Source organism: Apodemus sylvaticus, chromosome X (assembly GCF_947179515.1).
Source record: "Apodemus sylvaticus chromosome X, mApoSyl1.1, whole genome shotgun sequence".
Taxonomy (NCBI): Eukaryota; Metazoa; Chordata; class Mammalia; order Rodentia; family Muridae; genus Apodemus; species Apodemus sylvaticus.
Window position 1 is genome coordinate 122,071,135 of NC_067495.1, and position 19,254 is coordinate 122,090,388.

The 19,254-nt window shown below is 36.8% G+C and overlaps 1 protein-coding gene across 3 annotated transcripts in view; it reads right to left on the reverse strand.

Annotated features, from left to right (window-relative positions):
- Nucleotides 1–19,254, reverse strand: part of Tenm1 (teneurin transmembrane protein 1) — a 576,328-nt gene that overhangs the window by 364,282 nt on the left and 192,792 nt on the right. For all 3 annotated transcript variants that reach the window (XM_052170726.1, XM_052170727.1, XM_052170725.1), the window contains exon 4: nucleotides 3,862–4,102. In XM_052170726.1, the coding sequence (XP_052026686.1) occupies nucleotides 3,862–4,102 (241 nt within the window). The remainder of the gene's footprint in view (nucleotides 1–3,861; nucleotides 4,103–19,254) is intronic.

Consider the following 19,254-nt stretch of genomic DNA (forward strand, 5'->3'; position numbering starts at 1 on the left):
TAAACAAAGGAGTCAGCTTGATCATTAGCCATAACATAGCACCCTAGATGCATGAGTCAAGGCAACTTCTAAGAATCCTATTTAAGGGGCATCAGATATGCTCCCAGCTCTTCCCCAACCAACAGTCTTAGGAATGTCCTGAGAGTGCTTGTCAAATGCCTGGTTGGTATTCAGTATATTATTACTTCTTTTCCCCACATGGCTTTTTGCTTGGCCCTAGTCTCAGTGGGGTGAGAGACTTACTGACAAGGTTTTTTAAAATGCTTAAGTCACGGTACAAAAGAGATGACCTGGGCTAATCAAATTCCCGTTTAAAGGCTTTGGAAGCTAGGACCACAATGAAACTAAACAGTTAGCAATGAGACAAGCAGTTGGAGGAATGAGGTGAGAGGTATTAAGAGGTACATAAGAAATCCTGTAGTGAGGTGGTGAAAGCACTAGACAAAAAAAAAAAAAAAAAAAAAAAAAAAAAAAAAAAAAAAAAAAAGAGCCAACAGTACTGGACAAAGAGAGCAGCAATGTGTGTCTATAAACTTTGTCTTTTCTTTGGGTGTTGAACAGTATTTTCTGAGTTTCCAGGGACTAGTATCTAATTGAACCTGCGTGTTTTTAATGGAATCCTGAATGACCTTTGCTCTGTGAAGCCAGAGAAACTAATAAGCCTCAGGATGCATTGAGCATGAGACTTTAGATTCCAAGAGCAGTTTGTGAAAAGCAAGTATGCTTTAAAGAAATAGGTCAGGAATGGAAGTTGGAACCCAGAAATATGAGATACATATGAAGTAATTGGGGAGACATTTAGCTTTAAACATGTAGCAAACTAACTCATAAATAGTGAAGGTGAGCCCCTATACTTAAATAAGGGGTAATAATATGCTCACAGCCAACCATTGGACTGACTGCAGGGTCCCTGATGGAGGAGTTGGAGAAGGGACTAAGGGAGCTGAGAGCATTTGCAGCCCCACAGGGGGGGGGTAACTACAGTGTCAACTGGCCAGAAGAACCTCTGGGGCTCCCAGGCCTGGGAGTAGACATGGAGGGACCCATGGCTCTGTCTGCATATGTAGCAGAGGATGGCCTTGTTGGACATCAATAACAGGAGAGGCCCTTGAGCCTGAGGGTGTTCGATGCCTCAGTGTAGGGGAAGGCCAGGGCGGGAAGACAGGCTAGGGTGGGTGTGTGGGTGGGGGAGCACCCTCATAGAGGCAGGGTGAGGGGGCATGGGATGGGGGTTTCCGGAGGAGAGTCTGGGAAAGGGGAAAACATTTGAAATGTAAATTAAAACATAGAAAATATCCAAAAAAATGGTGGAGTTTGGTTAAAAAGGAACCTTCAAGTACCTGTCTGAGATAGAATGGAATATTTGAGTTATTAGCCAGTTCTTTTACTAGAGATACAGAAACAGTGGCAGGAAACTACTTAGTAGGGATAATAATGGCACCTTTGAAATGTCCAGTGTTTTACAATGTATGATATACTCTTTATTGTAGTAGTTTGTTCTTTTTAACACATGATCATGGTAGGCAATTTTGGGGGTGTTCTAGTGATGGAAGCCAGGGCCTAAGTGCTTGCTCCTAGGGCAATTTTCCATTTATTTTTTACAAATGAGGAAGCTAAGGCTCTAAGAGGTCCTATTATCTAGCTTGTGCATAGGTTACTATGCACTCACTCCTACACTTTATTGACTAAGCATGAAATGAATATTTTTCAAGGATAAAATTGGAAAGCTTTAGTTAATCAGGCCAGTAAGGCTCTCAAGTATTTTTAACTTCATTTTTCCGATGCTGAATATGTTTCCAAATGGACTAAAAAGGCTCTCTTCTAAATATCACATGGAAACTTATGTTTGTCTCTACATTGTAGGAAACTGAGACCAATTAATACATTCCTTGCACAGATACAGAAGGTCCGTGGGTGCAATTTGTACAAACATGCCTAGATGTACATTTCAAATAAGAATAGTTTTATTTCTCAATTTGCCTGAGCCTGTCTCTACCCTCCTTCTAGATTTCCTGTTATTTGTCTTCCTGAGGAAGGAAGCATGTTGCTCCACAGAACCATGTTGTCCCACTGTTTCTTTAGTTGTAGGAAGCCCTACAGATAAGTCAAAAGGAGACTGAGGGAGATACTTCTGCTTAAAACCATAGAGATTTCTATTATTATTCAAAATTTTTAATTTCATATGTTTGTCTTAGGTGTTTTGCCTTACATGTATGTCTGTGTACCATGTGCATGCCTGGTGTCCAAGGCAGGAAGAAAATGGTATCAGATCCCATGGGATTAGAAGTACATGGCTGTGAGTAACTTTGGAACTGGGAATTAAACCCAGGTCTACTGGAGGAACAGAGAGTTCTCTTAACTGCTGAGCTATCTCTCCTGCCTCTGAAGATTTCCTTTAACCCTTGCTTCTCTCACTTTATACATTTTTCTCCCTTTGATTACTATAAAACATAATAAGAAAAATGAACAAGTGGTAGGAGGAGAAGGAAAGGAATGGGGAAGAAATAAAGGTTACATTTTATCAAAAACCATATATATATATATATATATATATATTAAAAAAACCCACATATGCCTGTATGAAATTCTCAATAATAATACAAATGCACAAACCTTATTATTACTATTATTCAAAATCTGTCATCTTCTCCAAAGATGCACACTACTACCACTGTGTTTTCTATCGGAAGGTAGCAGAAAAGAGTGGCTTATAAAACGTTTTAATCAAGTATGTGGTGAATGATACAGTTTTCTGGATTGAGGCCACAGCACTTTCAGTGTGTTAGTGGTGATACTTGCTGATGCCCTCTAATTTAATATGCTACTAAGGAGGAAAACCTCATAATGTGAGTTTATTAGTCACTCCCTTTCTCTTATGATTCCCAGAGGATATTAAGATAGAAGTTCATGCCAGACATTGTTTATTGACTGATATATTATGAATGCTGTTTATATAAAATTGCCTTTTGAAAATAATTAAGATATAAAGAAGTTAACAGGAACTCCTGGAATTTGACAACAGAACAGTATGCTTTACTAGTGTATATTTTCCTATGTTAATAGAAAGTAACATTTGTGTCTACAAGGATGAATTTGGGGCCTTCTAAATGACTGGCAAGTGCTCTCTGAGATAGACTGCTTTCTCTAAAACCTTCAAATTTTTAAAGAAAGAATGACCAGAAATGGTGATTGACTTCCGAGTCTGGGTCCTGCTCAGAGGACCCAGAGCTGTAGAGGAGTAGAATTTTATTCATAATAAACTCTTAGGGAGTAAATTTAGAAACTCAGATATGCGACATGACAAAAAACCAGTGCCTTATTTGCCTTCAAAGAGTCCTGCTACTAGAATACAGTTTTCAAATTACCTAAGTGTTTTCTTTTTCTTATGCAACTCTTTCTAAACTATTAGGCCACACTTTCTTTTCAAATGCTTTTTATAAGAAATAATATGGCAGAGACTACTGTTTATCTATTTTATTCTGATTTATTTATTTATTTTGATTTATTTATTTATTTATTATTTATGTAATTATTTGAAATACAACACAATTGATTTTCATGTTAAGGCTACAGTGACAGTTCAGATCATTGCTTCATTTCAGTGTTGGTGGGTGTCTGAAAAATGAGGTATTTATGCTCTGGGATTGCATCTTTATACATATATCTATGAGAAAATGTGCTAGAATCATAATTGCTTGTGTGCCTATGAAGGGATCTGCCCTTATATAGCTGGTTGTACATAATGATACATGTTTGTGTTTCTTTGCAGATAACTGACTATGGTGAAAGGAGTTCCTGCAATGAGTAGAGTCATCCTCTGTCAATATTCAAGTGTAGTAGGGTGAATAATATTTTAAGTACCTGGTCTCCAGTGGTATGTTGCTGTTCAAGACCCAGCTGTTATGCAGATGAACTGAATCCTGTGTGCTGGTTGGAGGAGCAGGAGCAGCTGGGCTGGGCTGGCTGCGTGTAGTCATTGATCTTCTTTGTAGAGAGTCCACTGTAGGAGGTGGCTTCCTGGCACAGGTGCAGGCATGCGGAGGAGGTGGCGGTGGTGGGAGGGGTCTGAAGGTGAACTGGTTGTGTGGGCTGCTTTGCATTTCTAAAATCAAGAGAAGAAAAACAGCAAATAAGGACTTTCCTATTTTGGGAACACAGCGTGATAGACTTACTGGGGTTTCAGATAATATAACCTATGTGGTGGGAGAAAAGTTTGAAGTTCATCTGTAAAAATGTCACTTAAAACAGTAAGCATACGAAATGTAAAACATTCATGGTTGCATTTACATGTAAATTCGTCAGGAATATACCAGCAAAAAGTAATGAGGCCACCTCACAGAATTTGTCATCAATGAGAGATAAGGCTACAGAATGGCAGGGATATGATTTCCATCAGTTGATAAAAAAAATCACATTTTTGAAAATACTAGTGAGAGGCACAAATTTGTTGTGAGGAAAATCATTGTGTACTTCAAATAAAACTATAAGGCCACTTTCCGTCTTACCCCAGGAAAGGATGCTAGCCTGCCTACACAGGAGTAAATCCCTACTTCAGAAAAATAGTTCACAAGTGTGTAACTCAACTCTGTGGAACTAATCTCTTCACCAACCCAGCACCTCAAAGTGCTCCTTGTAAAAGGCAGGCTAAGGGGACTTTGTTCTGCTTATTGTACACATTTCCATGGCTAGGCAAAGCAAAGTCTGAACACCTTGTCTTTTGCTACACCTTTTTAGGGCCTCTGCTAAGTTAGAGCACACTAGACAGCACTGGAGAGATTTTTTTCCTGCTTGTTTGCAGAGGGCACAGAAGTCTTCAGACTCCTGATGTTGCTATTCTTTGGTCGTTTTCCATTGCTGTCTGGACAGGCACATATCAAGAAAGTTAGTTAGAATCTGGCCCAGGAGAAATAGCCCAATTAAAGCCCTTTGAAAAGAAATCACTATTGTAGCAGATAGTCGGCCCTCTTCCACAGGAGGAACATAGTAGATGTCAAGTATAGCTTGTAACACCAGCACGTTCTGGATAAACTTTGTAGATGGTACGGCTTTGTCCCACCTCCCCAATGACAACATTGAAAAGCACAAAAATGCCAGAGGCTTTCCCTGCCTAACAGAGGGCTCAGCTGGTGTGTTCTGAGGCCCACTTTGCAGGGACTGATCAGAGGGGAAAAAAATCACTTCTTTCAATCCTTCCACTTCAGACATGAATTTTAAAGATATGGCTTGGTTTTCATATCAAAAAAGAAAAATAGTATCCCAGGAGCAAAAGTATGACAAATTCTTGGCTGAATTTTCTAGTATACATGGTTCCCCTTTTAAATAAACTCAACGTATGAAAATCTGAATTGCACAAAAGACAGACAGGGTAAAGAGTGGTGATTATTTTATTTACAGATTCCGCTAGGGGTTCAGTTATTCTTATATACTTAAGACAATCCATAAAATTTCTAAACTACCCCAGTACCCTCTGTTCCACCCCAAACACATAAATCCTAAAATATCATCACTAATACTTTTAACATTTCTTTATTATTTTTAAACTTTTGCATCCATATTCATAATCATATAGATAGAAATATGATTTGCATGGTTTGAAGTCAAGGAAACAAAGTGCTAGGGCACAAAGGACCTATTAGGTTTTCTCACTTTCCAGATAGGAAATTAGTAGTTTAAACATGAATAGAACTCACATATGATTCTCTGGCCAGTACCATGGCACAGATAAGGCTAATACAGTTTTTTTTTCCTTACCATTCACAGACACAGAATCATGTACATTTTCTAAATGTTTCATCTATGTTTATGTGTCTGCTTCCTTCCTAAATATCTGTAACTTCTAAAACACAGAATGAAGGGTAGTGGATAACAAAATACTATAAGAGAGCACAGGCTTTGGAGTAATGGCAAACTTGGCTTGGAGTTCATTTTCTTTCATACCCAAGCATGAACCTGTCACTTATAATATGCCTATTATATCTAATATAATATCCTTTTTGACTAATTTGGTTGCTATAAGATGAAGTTAATATGCTTGTGAATATATGCTGAATGGGAAGAACACAGAGTCTGTAGTCTTCAGATGCTGAACCCAAGGACCTGGAGACTTGAAATGACTTGCTCAGTCACTCACTGCTTAATTTTCTTTTCCTTCTATTATGATAAAAATATTCTGACAAAACCAACTTAAAGGGGAAAGTTACTTATAATTTTAACTTACAATTATGTGGTTTGCATAGAAATGCCTCTATCCCAGATTCATGAGTTTGAATGCTTGGCCCATAGGGAGTGGCACTATTAAGAGATATGGCCTCGTTGGAGTAGGTTCAGCCTTGTTGGAGGAAGTATGTCACTGTTGGGGTGGGCTTTGAGGTCTCTTATGTTCAAGCTACAGTCAATGTAGAACACAGTCTCCTTCTGCTGCCTTTGAATCAAAATGTAGAACTCTCAGCTCCTTCTTCAGCCAAGTGTCTCACTGCATGTTGCCATACTTCATATCATAATGGATTGAAACTCTGCAACTGTAAACCAGCCCCAATGAAATGTTTTCCTTTATAAAAGTTGCTGTGGTCACAATGGCCCCTCACAGCAATGAAACCCTAATTAAGATTCAGTTCAAAAGACAATCTACCATAGTGGGGAAGTCAAGGGAGCAGAAGCTTGATGCAGTTGATCATATCACATCCACAACTGGAAAACAGAGGGGGCTGAATGCAAGCTATTGCTTAGCTTGCTTTCTTGATCTTACATAGTCCACAATTCTGTGCCTTGGGAATTAAGATAACTTTCCCCACATCAATTAACATTCAACCAAGAATTTTTTCCCCATAGTTAAGGCCAGAGGCTCATCTCCAAGGTGATTCTAGAGTCTATTAAGTTGAAAATTGACACTACCAATCACAATAAATTGTTATAAATTCACCTGTGTGGTGATTCGTTATTCAGTGCTCTTTTCTATTATACTATTTTGGGCAATGAAAGTGATTCTTTTCTGTAATTTTAACATTTACTGTTCTTAATAAAAGTTTAGCCTTTGTGGTTGCTATACTATGCTATTCATTTGATAGAGGACGTGTTTTGTCTTCTCTCTAAGAATATGTATTTCTTAGTGAATTATCATTTTCAACTTCTCTTATATGTCAGAAACGACGAAGTACAGTACTGGTATAAAGCAAGGTCCCAAAAGATTTACTGATAGAAGTGATTTTAATTCATTCATGGGCCAAAAAGAATTTCCTGTAGCATTTTCTTTGGTTATCATTCTGATGCATATCTACTGAATATCTAGTTGATTGCTCATAGACAGGTATGTTTCTTCATTCAAAGTCATTTCTTAAGACCCTGGGGAAGAACAATACTATGTGAAAGGAAGCATTTTAAGCAATTCTCTCACAATGTATCAAGAAGAATACTGTCACAGTACAGATTTGGCATCCAAAATCATGTAAAAGAAAGCATGTAATGATGTAGAGAAAAAGAAGTTATTGTGTTTTTTTTTTTTTCACAGCCAGAGGAAGTTTTAGTTCAGAGTTCAAGTTTAGAATACCTCCAAACAAACCCATGATATATACTAGCCTATGCCATACCTCTTTTAAGGAAGTTATTCAAAAGAAAGTTGCCATTCAGTAGTGCTGTTCAAAAGAACAATCACTTAAGATCATCTACTTTTATGGTGAGTTGAATTTTCTTTAAATGTTTATATGCCACCAATTAAGAATAGTGGTAAAACAACAGTTTTTCCAAAAGTACAATCCTGATATTATAATGCTTCTGCTGTACGTAGAATTGATATGTACAATAACCATAATTACATATGTATATATTGATATATGTGCATGCATATATAATTGAATATGCATATTTACTCATATGCATATAACAATCAATTTTATAATCTTTTTATTCCTACATTTCATATTCAGAGTATTTCATAATGTTAATATTTTTATTAAATGCTTTCACAGTTTTGGAATGTTATACTTAATTTCTTACTTGCAGACCTTAACCCTTATGAAATGAAAATTCGTTCTTTTTTTCACCTCAGGAAAAGGATGGAGAATGCACTTGTTCCCTCCAAATAAAGCAATTTAATCCTTGGGCTCCATGAAATGGGATTTCCCAACATTAAACAGTAATAAAAAATACATTAGTGTTCAGTGTTAGGAGCTGTAGAGCACTAATTCTGTAAGGTTTGGAGTCATATGCATGCACTTCCAAATGCTTTTGGCAACCATACAGTCCAGTGCCCAAGTGAAAGAAGCAAGATTGGGAGCTACGGGGGTTACACAAATATTAATGTTCAGACATAGTTCTAAAGCTTTCTGAAAGTAAATTAAGTTTTCAACTGGCAAGGACTAATTCATATAATGTACGTGGAAATGAACCAATTTCAGGTCTGAGGTCCTAAAATAACTTGGTAAAATAATCTCTCGGTGGGGAAATTACTATAAACAGTAGATCTAAGATATTTTGCATGTGGCAGGGTTGTTGGTATATGCTTTTAAAATGGCACTTCTTTTTTCTCTATAAGGGAAGAAGGTACTATGCATCTTCCCCTGTTCGTTTTGCAGATGATGCCTGATATGGATTATCGTTGGAAAACCGTTCAACGGAAATACAATATCTGTGCTAGGATGCCTTGCCTTTTATATTTCATTAACATTGAGTTCTGCTAGTGCTGTGATTATAAAAAGATAAAAAAGTGCGAGCTTGGCAGGGTCCGAAACCCCAGTGGCTGCTGGGGCTCGAACCCGGTACCTCCCACACTGCGCTCGGCACTCTTAACCACTGAGCTAGAGCTGCTTCCTGCACTTGGTGACAGTCAAAACCGCCATAAGAAATTGCATTCCATTCGCAACTGTATTACGTTATGAAAATGTGAAAATTCTTTTAAAATGACGTTGGAGCATGTGACAGTGGATATAAATTCCAAGATCTAGAATCACGGAAAAGACAAACGAGTGGATAATCTGAGAAGAGATATATGTATTAAATTAACTGGGGTGGGGGAGGGGGCAGAACCATCCCAACTGTAATTGGTAAGATTTCCTAGGCTCGCGCCATCTTCTTCATGAAAAGCAGAGATGGAACTGAGCTAAATTATTCATTGTACTATAATTATTGACCGTGGAAATAATGTACCCAGTCACCTTCTACTTGTACTGCTATGCCTTCCTTGTTATATTAAACTGTACTCCCAGGACTTGTAAGACAACAATTCTCTCCTAAGTTGTTTTTGTTCAATATTTTGTCATGGCGAACACAATATTCTAAGATATTTTGCATGTGGCAGGGTTGTTGGTATATGCTTGTAAAACGGCACTTCTTTTTTCTCTATAAGGGAAGAAGGTACTATGCATCTTTCCCTACTCATTTTGCAGATGATGCCTAACATGGATTATCGTTGGAAAACCGTTCAACGGAAATGCAATATCTCTGCCAGAATGTCTTGTCTTTTATATTAGAATACAATACTCCCTAAACTATCAGTGACATTTTTAAAGAAAGAGATTTAGTAAGAGTGATAGTACAGTTTTATACATATTGATAATTAACAAATGGATGAAAGCCAAACCAAGTATGATATTTTACTTTTGAAAATATTTGTAATCTGTTTGTGAAAGTGGGTGTAATAGGGTTGGTTGCAAACAGTGAGTTTAAATTAGAACCCCTCAGAGCTCTCAGGGACTAAACGACCAACTAAAGAGTATACACGAACCTTTCCATGGCTCCCACTGCATAGGTAGCAGAGGATTGCCTCATCTGGCATCAGTGGGAAGGAAGGCGCTTGGTCCTGTGGAGGCTTTGATGCCCCAGGATAGGGGATCCTAGAGAAGTGAGTTGGGCTGGATTGAGTAGGTGGAGGAGCGCACTCATAGAGGCAAAAGGGAGAGAGATAGGGTAGGCAGTTCATGGAGGGGAGACTGGGAAAGAGGATAATATTTGAAATGTAAATAAATAAAATGATTAATAAATAAAAAGAAATAAATAAAATGAAAAGAAAAAGAAATAAATAAAATAAAAAATAATTAATTAAAAATAAATAAAATAAAAAAATAAGAAAGAAAGAAATCCTAGGAAGATTATCTTCTTGGGACAGTAGTTCTAATGCCATCTGTGCACAGAGAAGGCCCCTAAAATGTATGGGGGTGTTTCAGTGTGCCCATTGCATGTATTTACATATGGCATTCAACTGCATGCAGTTTTCCCTCATTCATCTAGTGTTTGTTTCTAACAGGTTGGAAACAGAAATTTTGGCTTAAATTAAAAAGCTGTTTTAAAGCCACCCAATAGCACGGGAACAAATTAATGCTTTCAAAACAAATGTTGTAATAGAATTAACTGAACATAAAAATTAATTTTCTTTGGATGGTAAAAATATTACCAGTATTAAAATTATGCCAACTATGTAATTGGTCTTGGAAATTTTCACCAGAGTAGATACACTATCAGCTTTTAAAACAATATTTATGTATCAAATTTATTACTTTTTACTTTAGTGATACTGTGATTATGTTCTTTCAAATTTGTTTTTTCCCAAAAGATACCACCTCCTGCATGTTGCCAAAGAGGACACATCTATTCCTTTCATTTATGATAAATGTCAAAGAATCAGAAGTTGCATCTCTTAGTGTAAAAAAGATCATGAAGATTGTTGGCTTTCTTTCCAATTCTTCTGGTGGCAAATATTGATCAAAGTAGTGCTGTTATAGCATACTTATGATCTTTTATTAAAGGACGTTTTAAACATTGGATTGTGAAAATAATGAATTTCATTAAAGGATATTGGCCTATAACCGAACACATGGTATTGGGCAATGCACAGTATGTATGTAAAGTTGCCTTTGTAAGTTCAGGAAAAAAATTAAAATTCTGAAACAGGTAGATCCCAAATATTGTAAATAAGGGATTATTGGCATATGTTAATACTTAACTACCTTGATGAATTTTTGGAAGCAATAATAATGAATTTATATAAAGATCATCATAATGTACATGTGCAAATAACATCACGCCAAAGGCTCTTGCCATAACTACTTATATCAGGTCTCTCCAGGCTAATTATAAGGCTGTGCTGATTGGTGTTGCTTTCTGAACTGTTTGAGAAGAAATCAAAGGAATCAGACTTCAAGGAAGGCAGAGGGGTTTATTACTAGTATTAAACACTCCTACAAATCCCAAGCATATATGTCTACTTTATAGTATCAAAGTATTCACGTGTCATAATGAGTTCTAATAACCTATGAGAAACTAGCACATAAACTTGAATCTTAAGGCTAATGACTGTTACCTTTACAGTGCTCAATGATCAACAAATTCATTTTAAGTATATCTGCCTATGGACACTTGAGGTTTCAAACTTACCATTTGCTATTAGAGAATAGAAAATTAAAAAGCTAAGAAATTTGGTTTTTGCAAGAAAACAGAGTAGACAAGTATTAGTCTGGATGAAACAAAACATCTTAAATATTAATGTGATTATTATTCTTTCTTTAAAGATTAATAAATTTTATATTGTGTATATGGGTATTCTCTCTTAATGTAAGTCTGAGTGACACTATGTGCCTGATGCCCACATGGGCAAGAAGAGAGTATTAGATCCTCTGGAACAGGAGTGGCAGTTGTAAGGCACCATGTGGGTGAGGGCAAATAAACCTAGGTCCTCTGTAAGAGCCAACAACTGATTTTAACTGCCAAGCCTTATCTCTCGCTTCCATTGTACCTATAGATTTTTTTTTAAAAAAAAGAATAAAATAAAATTAGAATCACTTAAGCAAACAAGTGGTTTGAGGAGAAAAATGAAATCTATTAAAGAGATTGCCTAGGAGATGCTGGAATGGATAAGAAAGACTCAAGAGGTTTTAACATAACAAACACAAAGATGCATGTAAGAACAAAGCAAAAAGAGCTCACGAATTTGAATAGGGTATATGGGATGGTTAAGAGAAAAGAGAAGGGCGAAAGGTAATTGTGTTATAATCTCAAAAAGTGCTAATGTGTGTATGGCCATGTGTCCAAGGAAGATGCAAGCAGCAATAAAAAGAGCAGGTAAAGAGAATTGGGAAGAATTCACAGTTAAGGTGGATGACTGGAGAAGCATCACACAAGTTCTGGAGGTAAGCTACCAATAAATTACAATGCTTTAAATTTTACTAGTTCAGTTTGGTTCTGTATCAGTGAACTGGACAGTGAACTCCCACAGCTCTCTGACACCATTCAGTGTCTTTGAGATGGCAAAAGATACCTCTTTGAAGATTTTGTATTCTCCTCTCATTAAGCAAACAAGTAGTATTCATAGTTGATTTTTGTTAGTTGTCCTGTCATAGGTATTAGGTGTAAAGGTCAATGTTGAAGGATCTCCTATTAGAAGTGATTGTGCTGAAACTCATACGTTACACTTAAGCTCTCTTATATTTACCTTTGAAGCAAGACATCAACCTCCAGAAAGTTTCTAAGTCTCTTTCACTTCCTTTTCTTTTATTTCATGGAATTTACAAGAAAGACAATCAGTGAAAAATCCACAAAGAGGCATGCCCCCCAGTCCCATTGTTCCTGACTTTGCTGGGATGTCCCTTTACTTAGTCAATTTACCCAACCTTAGGCATAATAGTCAATGTTTCTGACTACAAGTGGCTTGTTTGCTAAGACAATCAACTTTTCAATTCAGATTAAGATGAGTCAACTAGGTCTTTACCAGCAAGAAGAAGAAGAAGAGAGCTCTAGTAAATAATGTTTTGCTTAAACTACTGTAGTATTAAAATTACCTAATTTTCATGGCTGTAAATCTTTGTATTTTAGACTAATTTGACAGTTTTAAACATTTGAGACGTGTGTGTGTGTGTGTGTGTGTGTGTGCGCGCGCGCTGCGGAGACAGAGTTAAATCCTTGGAGCTAGAGCTAATTTAATTTAATTTAATTTTCTATTGTTCTTAATTACATCACTAATGAAATTTTACCAAACATTCCTATTCTTGCTCTTTCAAACTCATGTCCCTTTTTTTTGTTTTAATTGTTGCTACTAGCATATATATATATATATAATTTGCTCAGTCTATATAATGTTATTTGAATTTATGTTTTCAGGGATGACCATTTAGTATTGAAGAGACAATTGATTTGATTTTCCTTAGAGAAGCCTATTTTTTCCCACTCTCAGAACTCCTTAGTTTCCTGTAGAATTTTGGGTATGGTTCAAACATTTTTCCTTATTTATTTAAGCATGTTTATTAAAGCCAAAGCATTCATTACATTAAGAGATTATCCTTTATGTAAGCAGAATTATAAAAAAATGGTTTACTGTATAATTTGGAATTTCAAATGTCACTATATATTAATATATGATAATAAAATTAAAATAAGTACTTGTGTTCTTAATGGAAACACTGACATCCAGTATATACCATAAACCATGAAATAGGTAATTGTTATGTTTTATAGTGGGCTAACATTAATTCTTTGGCTTCTACTTTTAGCTAGTGAAGTATATCATCAAGAAAATATAAAAAAGTAATCATCTATGGATGTTTAATATTTACTTTACACTGAAATTAAAGTTACATGTAGGTATGTAAGTTATTTTCAATCCCCAAAATCATTATTTATTGAAAACAACTAATGGAAAGTCTGGAATTAAGTGTCAGTGTATCATTTAATACATTAATAACAGATATTCTAGAATTTTACGGTTTTCATTTTCAGGGCTTCATTTATATTGCACTGTTATAAATGGTCATCTTATATTTGCTCAGAAAGCAATGCATAAAAATTATTGCAGTGTTATTTGTGAAAACAGAATTTAGAACACTGAAGCACAAATCAAGAACTTTGCTTTGACTTTGTTTAACCCCTTAGTGTCAAACACTGTGAAAAAAAATGAATCCAGGCTGTACAAGTCTCCTATCCATCTTACCTTCCTTGTACTTCATGTCTGAAGTTCTAAGCTATCATATGTTAATTAATTACAGCACTCTAATAATAGTAACAGAAACAGCAACATCAGCTAAAAAAAATAAAAAGATAAGTCTAAGAAATATGAACAAAACCTAGAGTGCAGGGAAGCCTAGAGATTTTATCCTTACACAAACTCCTAAAAAGCCAAAGAAAACATTCTAGTTGTAAATCCTACTCCCAACCATCAATTTCTACATATCTGATGAGAAAAGTATTCCTGTACTCTGTAGTCCCACCTTAAACACAATTTTAGAGACAAAGAATACCAATTGACAGGATTAAGTAGAGTTTTGTGGAGGAAACCTGGCATGACATTATTTAGGGGAACAGTTGAATAGGCAACTCTCTTGTATAATGGGAACACATGGCAAAACTGTATGAATGCATATATATATATATATATATATGTATATATATATATATATACATATATATATGTATATATATATATAATCTGAAATAATTTTTTACATACTTTAACTCTCTCTCTCTCTCATACACACACACACACACACACACACACAAACACACACATACACACACATTACCACTACCACCATGACCACTCAATGAACAAAATTGTTTGTACTATGGTTCTTGGCATAGTGTCAATACACCAATATTGGTTGATTCCTTGGTACAACAGAGATGTGAATTTCAAAAATGATTTATGTTTTTACAGAAGGATATATGAGAGTTGTATTTGAATTTATCTTCTCGAGTGGTAAAGGGTTGGCTAGAATAGTGAAAGGAGTGAACTTATAAGCTATTTTAATAGCGGATTTCCTTATCCATATACTGATAAAATGAGAAAAATTATTCTATATGCATGGGCTTAATGTAGGTCTGTTTATTTCTGTTTCTTCTCCAAAAAATGCAAACTGTGAAAAGAATTTGTGGAATTTTCATGCTACTGTGGTACACAAATACATATTACTAAACTGTGCTTGGGCTAAAACTGAGAAACATGATTCCAATACTAGTATAATACTGTCTAACACTAATCTTTCTGGATGACATACTTTGGCAGTCTTGATATGAACAAGAAAATAACACATCTGTATAAAGGATAATACCTTGATTTCTTATTGTGAACTCAAGGAATGCATTTTTGGTTTTTTTTTTTTTGTTTTTTTGTTTTTTTTTTTTTTTTTTGAGACAGGGTTTCTCTGTGTAACCCTGGCTGTCCTGGAACTTACTCTGTAGACCAGGCTGGCCTCAAACTCAGAAAGCCACCTGCCTCTGCCTCCCAAGTGCTGGGATTACAGGAGTTTACCACCACTGCCTGGCTATTCTTATAGTTCTTGTACAGTATTTTATATTGTCCAATAACTTACTTGCCTGCATTTTTACTTTTTACTAGCTGTTTTCCTATTGTGTGGACTTGTTGTGGATAACCCTGGTCTTGTATTTTGACGCTAATTCCACTCCTGGTGACTAGGAGTTAATACAGGTGCCTTGTGAACCTTCCCCCCAACTTAACTTTTCTTTTTTTTTTTTGTATATATATATATTTTTTATTCTCTATATTCTTTGTTTACATTCCAAATGATTTCCCCTTTCCCAGTTCTCCCCTCCCCATGTGTCCCATAAGTCCTCTTCTCTCCATCCATTCTCCTGTCTTTCCCCCTCCCTTTTCTCTGTCCTGGTACTCCCCTACAATGCTGGATCAAGCCTTTCCAGGATTAGGACCCTCTTCTTCCTTCTTCATGGGAATCATTTGATATGTTAATTGTGTCTCGAGTATTCAGAGTTTCCAGGCTAATTAATATCCACTTATCAATGATTATATTCCATGTGTATTCTTTTGTGATTGTGTTACCTCGCTTAGGATATTTTCCAGTTCCATCCATTTGCCTAAACAATTCATGAATTCATTGTTTCTAATTGCTGAGTAATATTCCATTGTGTAAATATACCACATTTTCTGTATCCATTCCTCCTTTGAGGGGCATCTGCGTTCTTTCCAGCTTCTGGCTATTATAAATAAGGCTGCTATGAACATAGTGGAGCATGTGTCTTTATTGCATGCTGGGAATCCTTTGGGTATATGCCCAGGAGTGGTATAGCAGGGTCCTCTGGAAGTGACATGTCCAGTTTTCTGAGGAACTGCCAGACTGATTTCCAAAGTGGTTGCACCATCTTACAATCCCACCAGCAGTGGAGGAGTGTTCCTCTTTCTCTACATCCTCGCCAAAACCTGCTGTCTCCTGAGTTTTTGACCTTAGCCATTCTGACTGGTGTAAGGTGAAATCTCAGGGTTGTTTTGATTTGCATTTCCCTAATGACTAATAATGTTGAGCACTTCTTAAGATGCCTCTTGGCCATCTGAATTTCTTCAGGTGAAAATTCTTTGTTTAGATCTGTACCCCATTTTTAATAGGGTTATTTGGTTCCCTGGGCCATTCTTATCTTCTTGTACAAAGCTCAAGTCCAAGTGGATCAAGGACCTCCACATAAAACCTGACACACTGAAACTAATAGAAAAGAAACTGGGGAAGACCCTTGAGGACATGGGCACAAGGTAAGATTTCCTGAATAGAACACCACTAGCTTATGCTGTAAGATCAAGAATTGACAAATGGGACCTCATAAAATTACAAAGCAAAGGACACTGTCAAAAGGACAAAACAACAACCAACAGACTGGGAAGAGGCCTTTACCCATCCTATATCTGATAGAGGGCTAATATCCAATATATACAAAGAACCTAGAAGTTACACTCCAGAGAATCAAATAACACTATTAAAAATGGGGTACAGGGCTAAACAGAGCATTCTCAATTGAGGAATACTAGATGGCTGAGAAACACCTAAAGAAATGTTCTACATCCTTAGTCATCAGGGAAATGCAAATCAGAACAGCCCAAAGACTCCACCTCACACCAGTCAGAATGGCCAAGATAAAAAACTCAGGGGACAGCAAATGCTGGAAAAGATGTAGAGAAAGAGGAACAGTCCTCCATGACTGGTCGGATTGCAAGTTGGTAAAACCACTCTGGAAATCATTTTGGTGGTTCCTCAGAAAACTGGACATAGCACTACCTGAGGACCGAGCTATACCACTCCTGGGCATATACCCAGAAGATGCTAGAACATGTAATAAGGATGCATGGTCCACTATGTCCATAGTTGCCTTATTTATAAGAGCCAGAAGCTGGAAAGAACCCAGATGTCCCTCAAGAGAGGAATGGAATCAGAAAATATGGTGCATTTACACAATGAAGTACTACTCACTTATTAAAAACAATGGATTCATAAAATTCTTAGGCAAATAGTTTGAACTAGAAACTATCATCCTGAGTGAGATAACCCAATCACAAAAGAACACACATAGTATACACTTACTGATAAGTGGATATTAGCCCAGAAGTTTGGAATACCCAAGATTCAATTCACAGACCACAGGAAGCTCAAGAAGAAGGAAGAACAAAGTGAGGATACTTCGGTCCTTCTTAGAACGCGGAACAAAATACCCATGTGAGGAGATACATAGTTAAAATATGGAGCAGACACTAAAGGGAAGGCCAGCCAGAGACTGCCCCACCTGGGGATCCATCCCATATACATTTACTAATCCCAGACACTATTGTGGATGCAAACAAGTGCTTGCTGACAGGAACCTGATACAGCTGTCTCCTGAGAGGCCTTGCCAGTGCATGACAAATACAGACACTCTCAGCCAACCATTGTCCTGAACCCAGGGTCCAGGAGGAGCTAGAGAAAGGACCCAAGGAGCTGAAGGGGTTTGCAGCTCCATAGAAGGAGCAACAATATGAACCACCCACTACCCCCAGAGCTCCCAAGGGCTAAATCACCAACCAAAGAGTACACATGGAGGGACCCATGGCTCCAACTGCATATGTAGCAGAGGATGACCTTGACCAACATCAATGAGAAAAGAGGCCCTTGGTCTTGTGAAGGGTTGTTGCCCCACTATAGGGGAATGCCAGGACAGGGAAGCAAGAATGAATGGGTTGGTGAACAGGGGAGAGGCAATGGGATAGGGGCTTTTGGAGGGGAAACCAGGAACAGGGATAACATTTGATATGTAAATAAAGAAAATATCTGATAAAAAAAAGAATTGTTTTTTTTAATATTTTTATTTTCTATATTCTTTGTTTACATTCCAAATGATTTCCCCTTTCCCAGATCACCCCTCCCCATATGTCCCATAAACCTTCTTCTCTCCATCCCTTCTCCAATCACCTCTCTCCTTTTTCTCTGTCCTTATATTAAAAAAAAGAATTGTTGATGCCTATCCTTTATGTTTCCTCTAAGCATTCCGAACCCCTCTATTGATTAGCTTGTTATTATTATTATTATTCTCAGCTTCTTTTATTTAACATAACAAGTGGTGCTTTAAGTTTCTTATTTGAGGGCTCTGGATTTATTATCTTGCATATATCTCCATACTCAATAATTTGGCGATACACATTCTTTTTGAAAGTATCAATTTCAACAGCACCTCAAAGCTATTACAGCAAAGATGTGAAGGGAAAGTATTTCCATCCATACAACTTTATCGCTCTGTTTTTACAAGACACCTTTCATCTGTATTCCTCAAAGACTTTCACAAATATTATCTGATCCTTTATTCACTGGGCCAAGCTTCAAGCAAAACTGCCTTTCAAACAATTTTCTTACTGGGCGATAGTGGCTCATATCTTTTATCCCAGCACTTGGGAGGCAGAGGCAGGCGGATTTCTGAGTTTGAGGCCAGCCTGGTCTGCAGAGGGAGTTTTAGGACAGCCAGGGCTACACAGAAAAACCCTGTCTCGAAAATTTTTTTTTTCTCAAAGTATAACACACCTCATGAGGGTAGTAGGAGTTTGTATATCTGGTCAAAGTGTCAGAATGTTCAGAAACACCTAAATTCATATACATGAAATACCACATAACGAACTATGTGATTACGAAGTGTATTGACCTACATGTATAGCTTTTATAGTAGATACACAAGCAGAAACTTTATCATATTGATGTAAAGACCAGCAGCCACATTATAAGCTAATAATATCTGAGCAGTTTGGTCATCATGTAATACTTGCTTTACCATGTACCCAAATACAATTTTTAAAATTTATTTTTTCATGCATTTCTTAAATGTAGGAATGTTCTTTCTGCTTATACACCTACAAGCCAGAAGAAGACATCAGATCCCTTTATAGATGTGAGTCATCATGTATTCAATTGCTGGTAATTGAACTCAGATCTCTGGAAGAGCAGACAGTGTTCTTAACTGTTAAACCATCTTGCCATCCCTGCCCCAAATATAATTTTAATACATGACAATATTGATGACAGT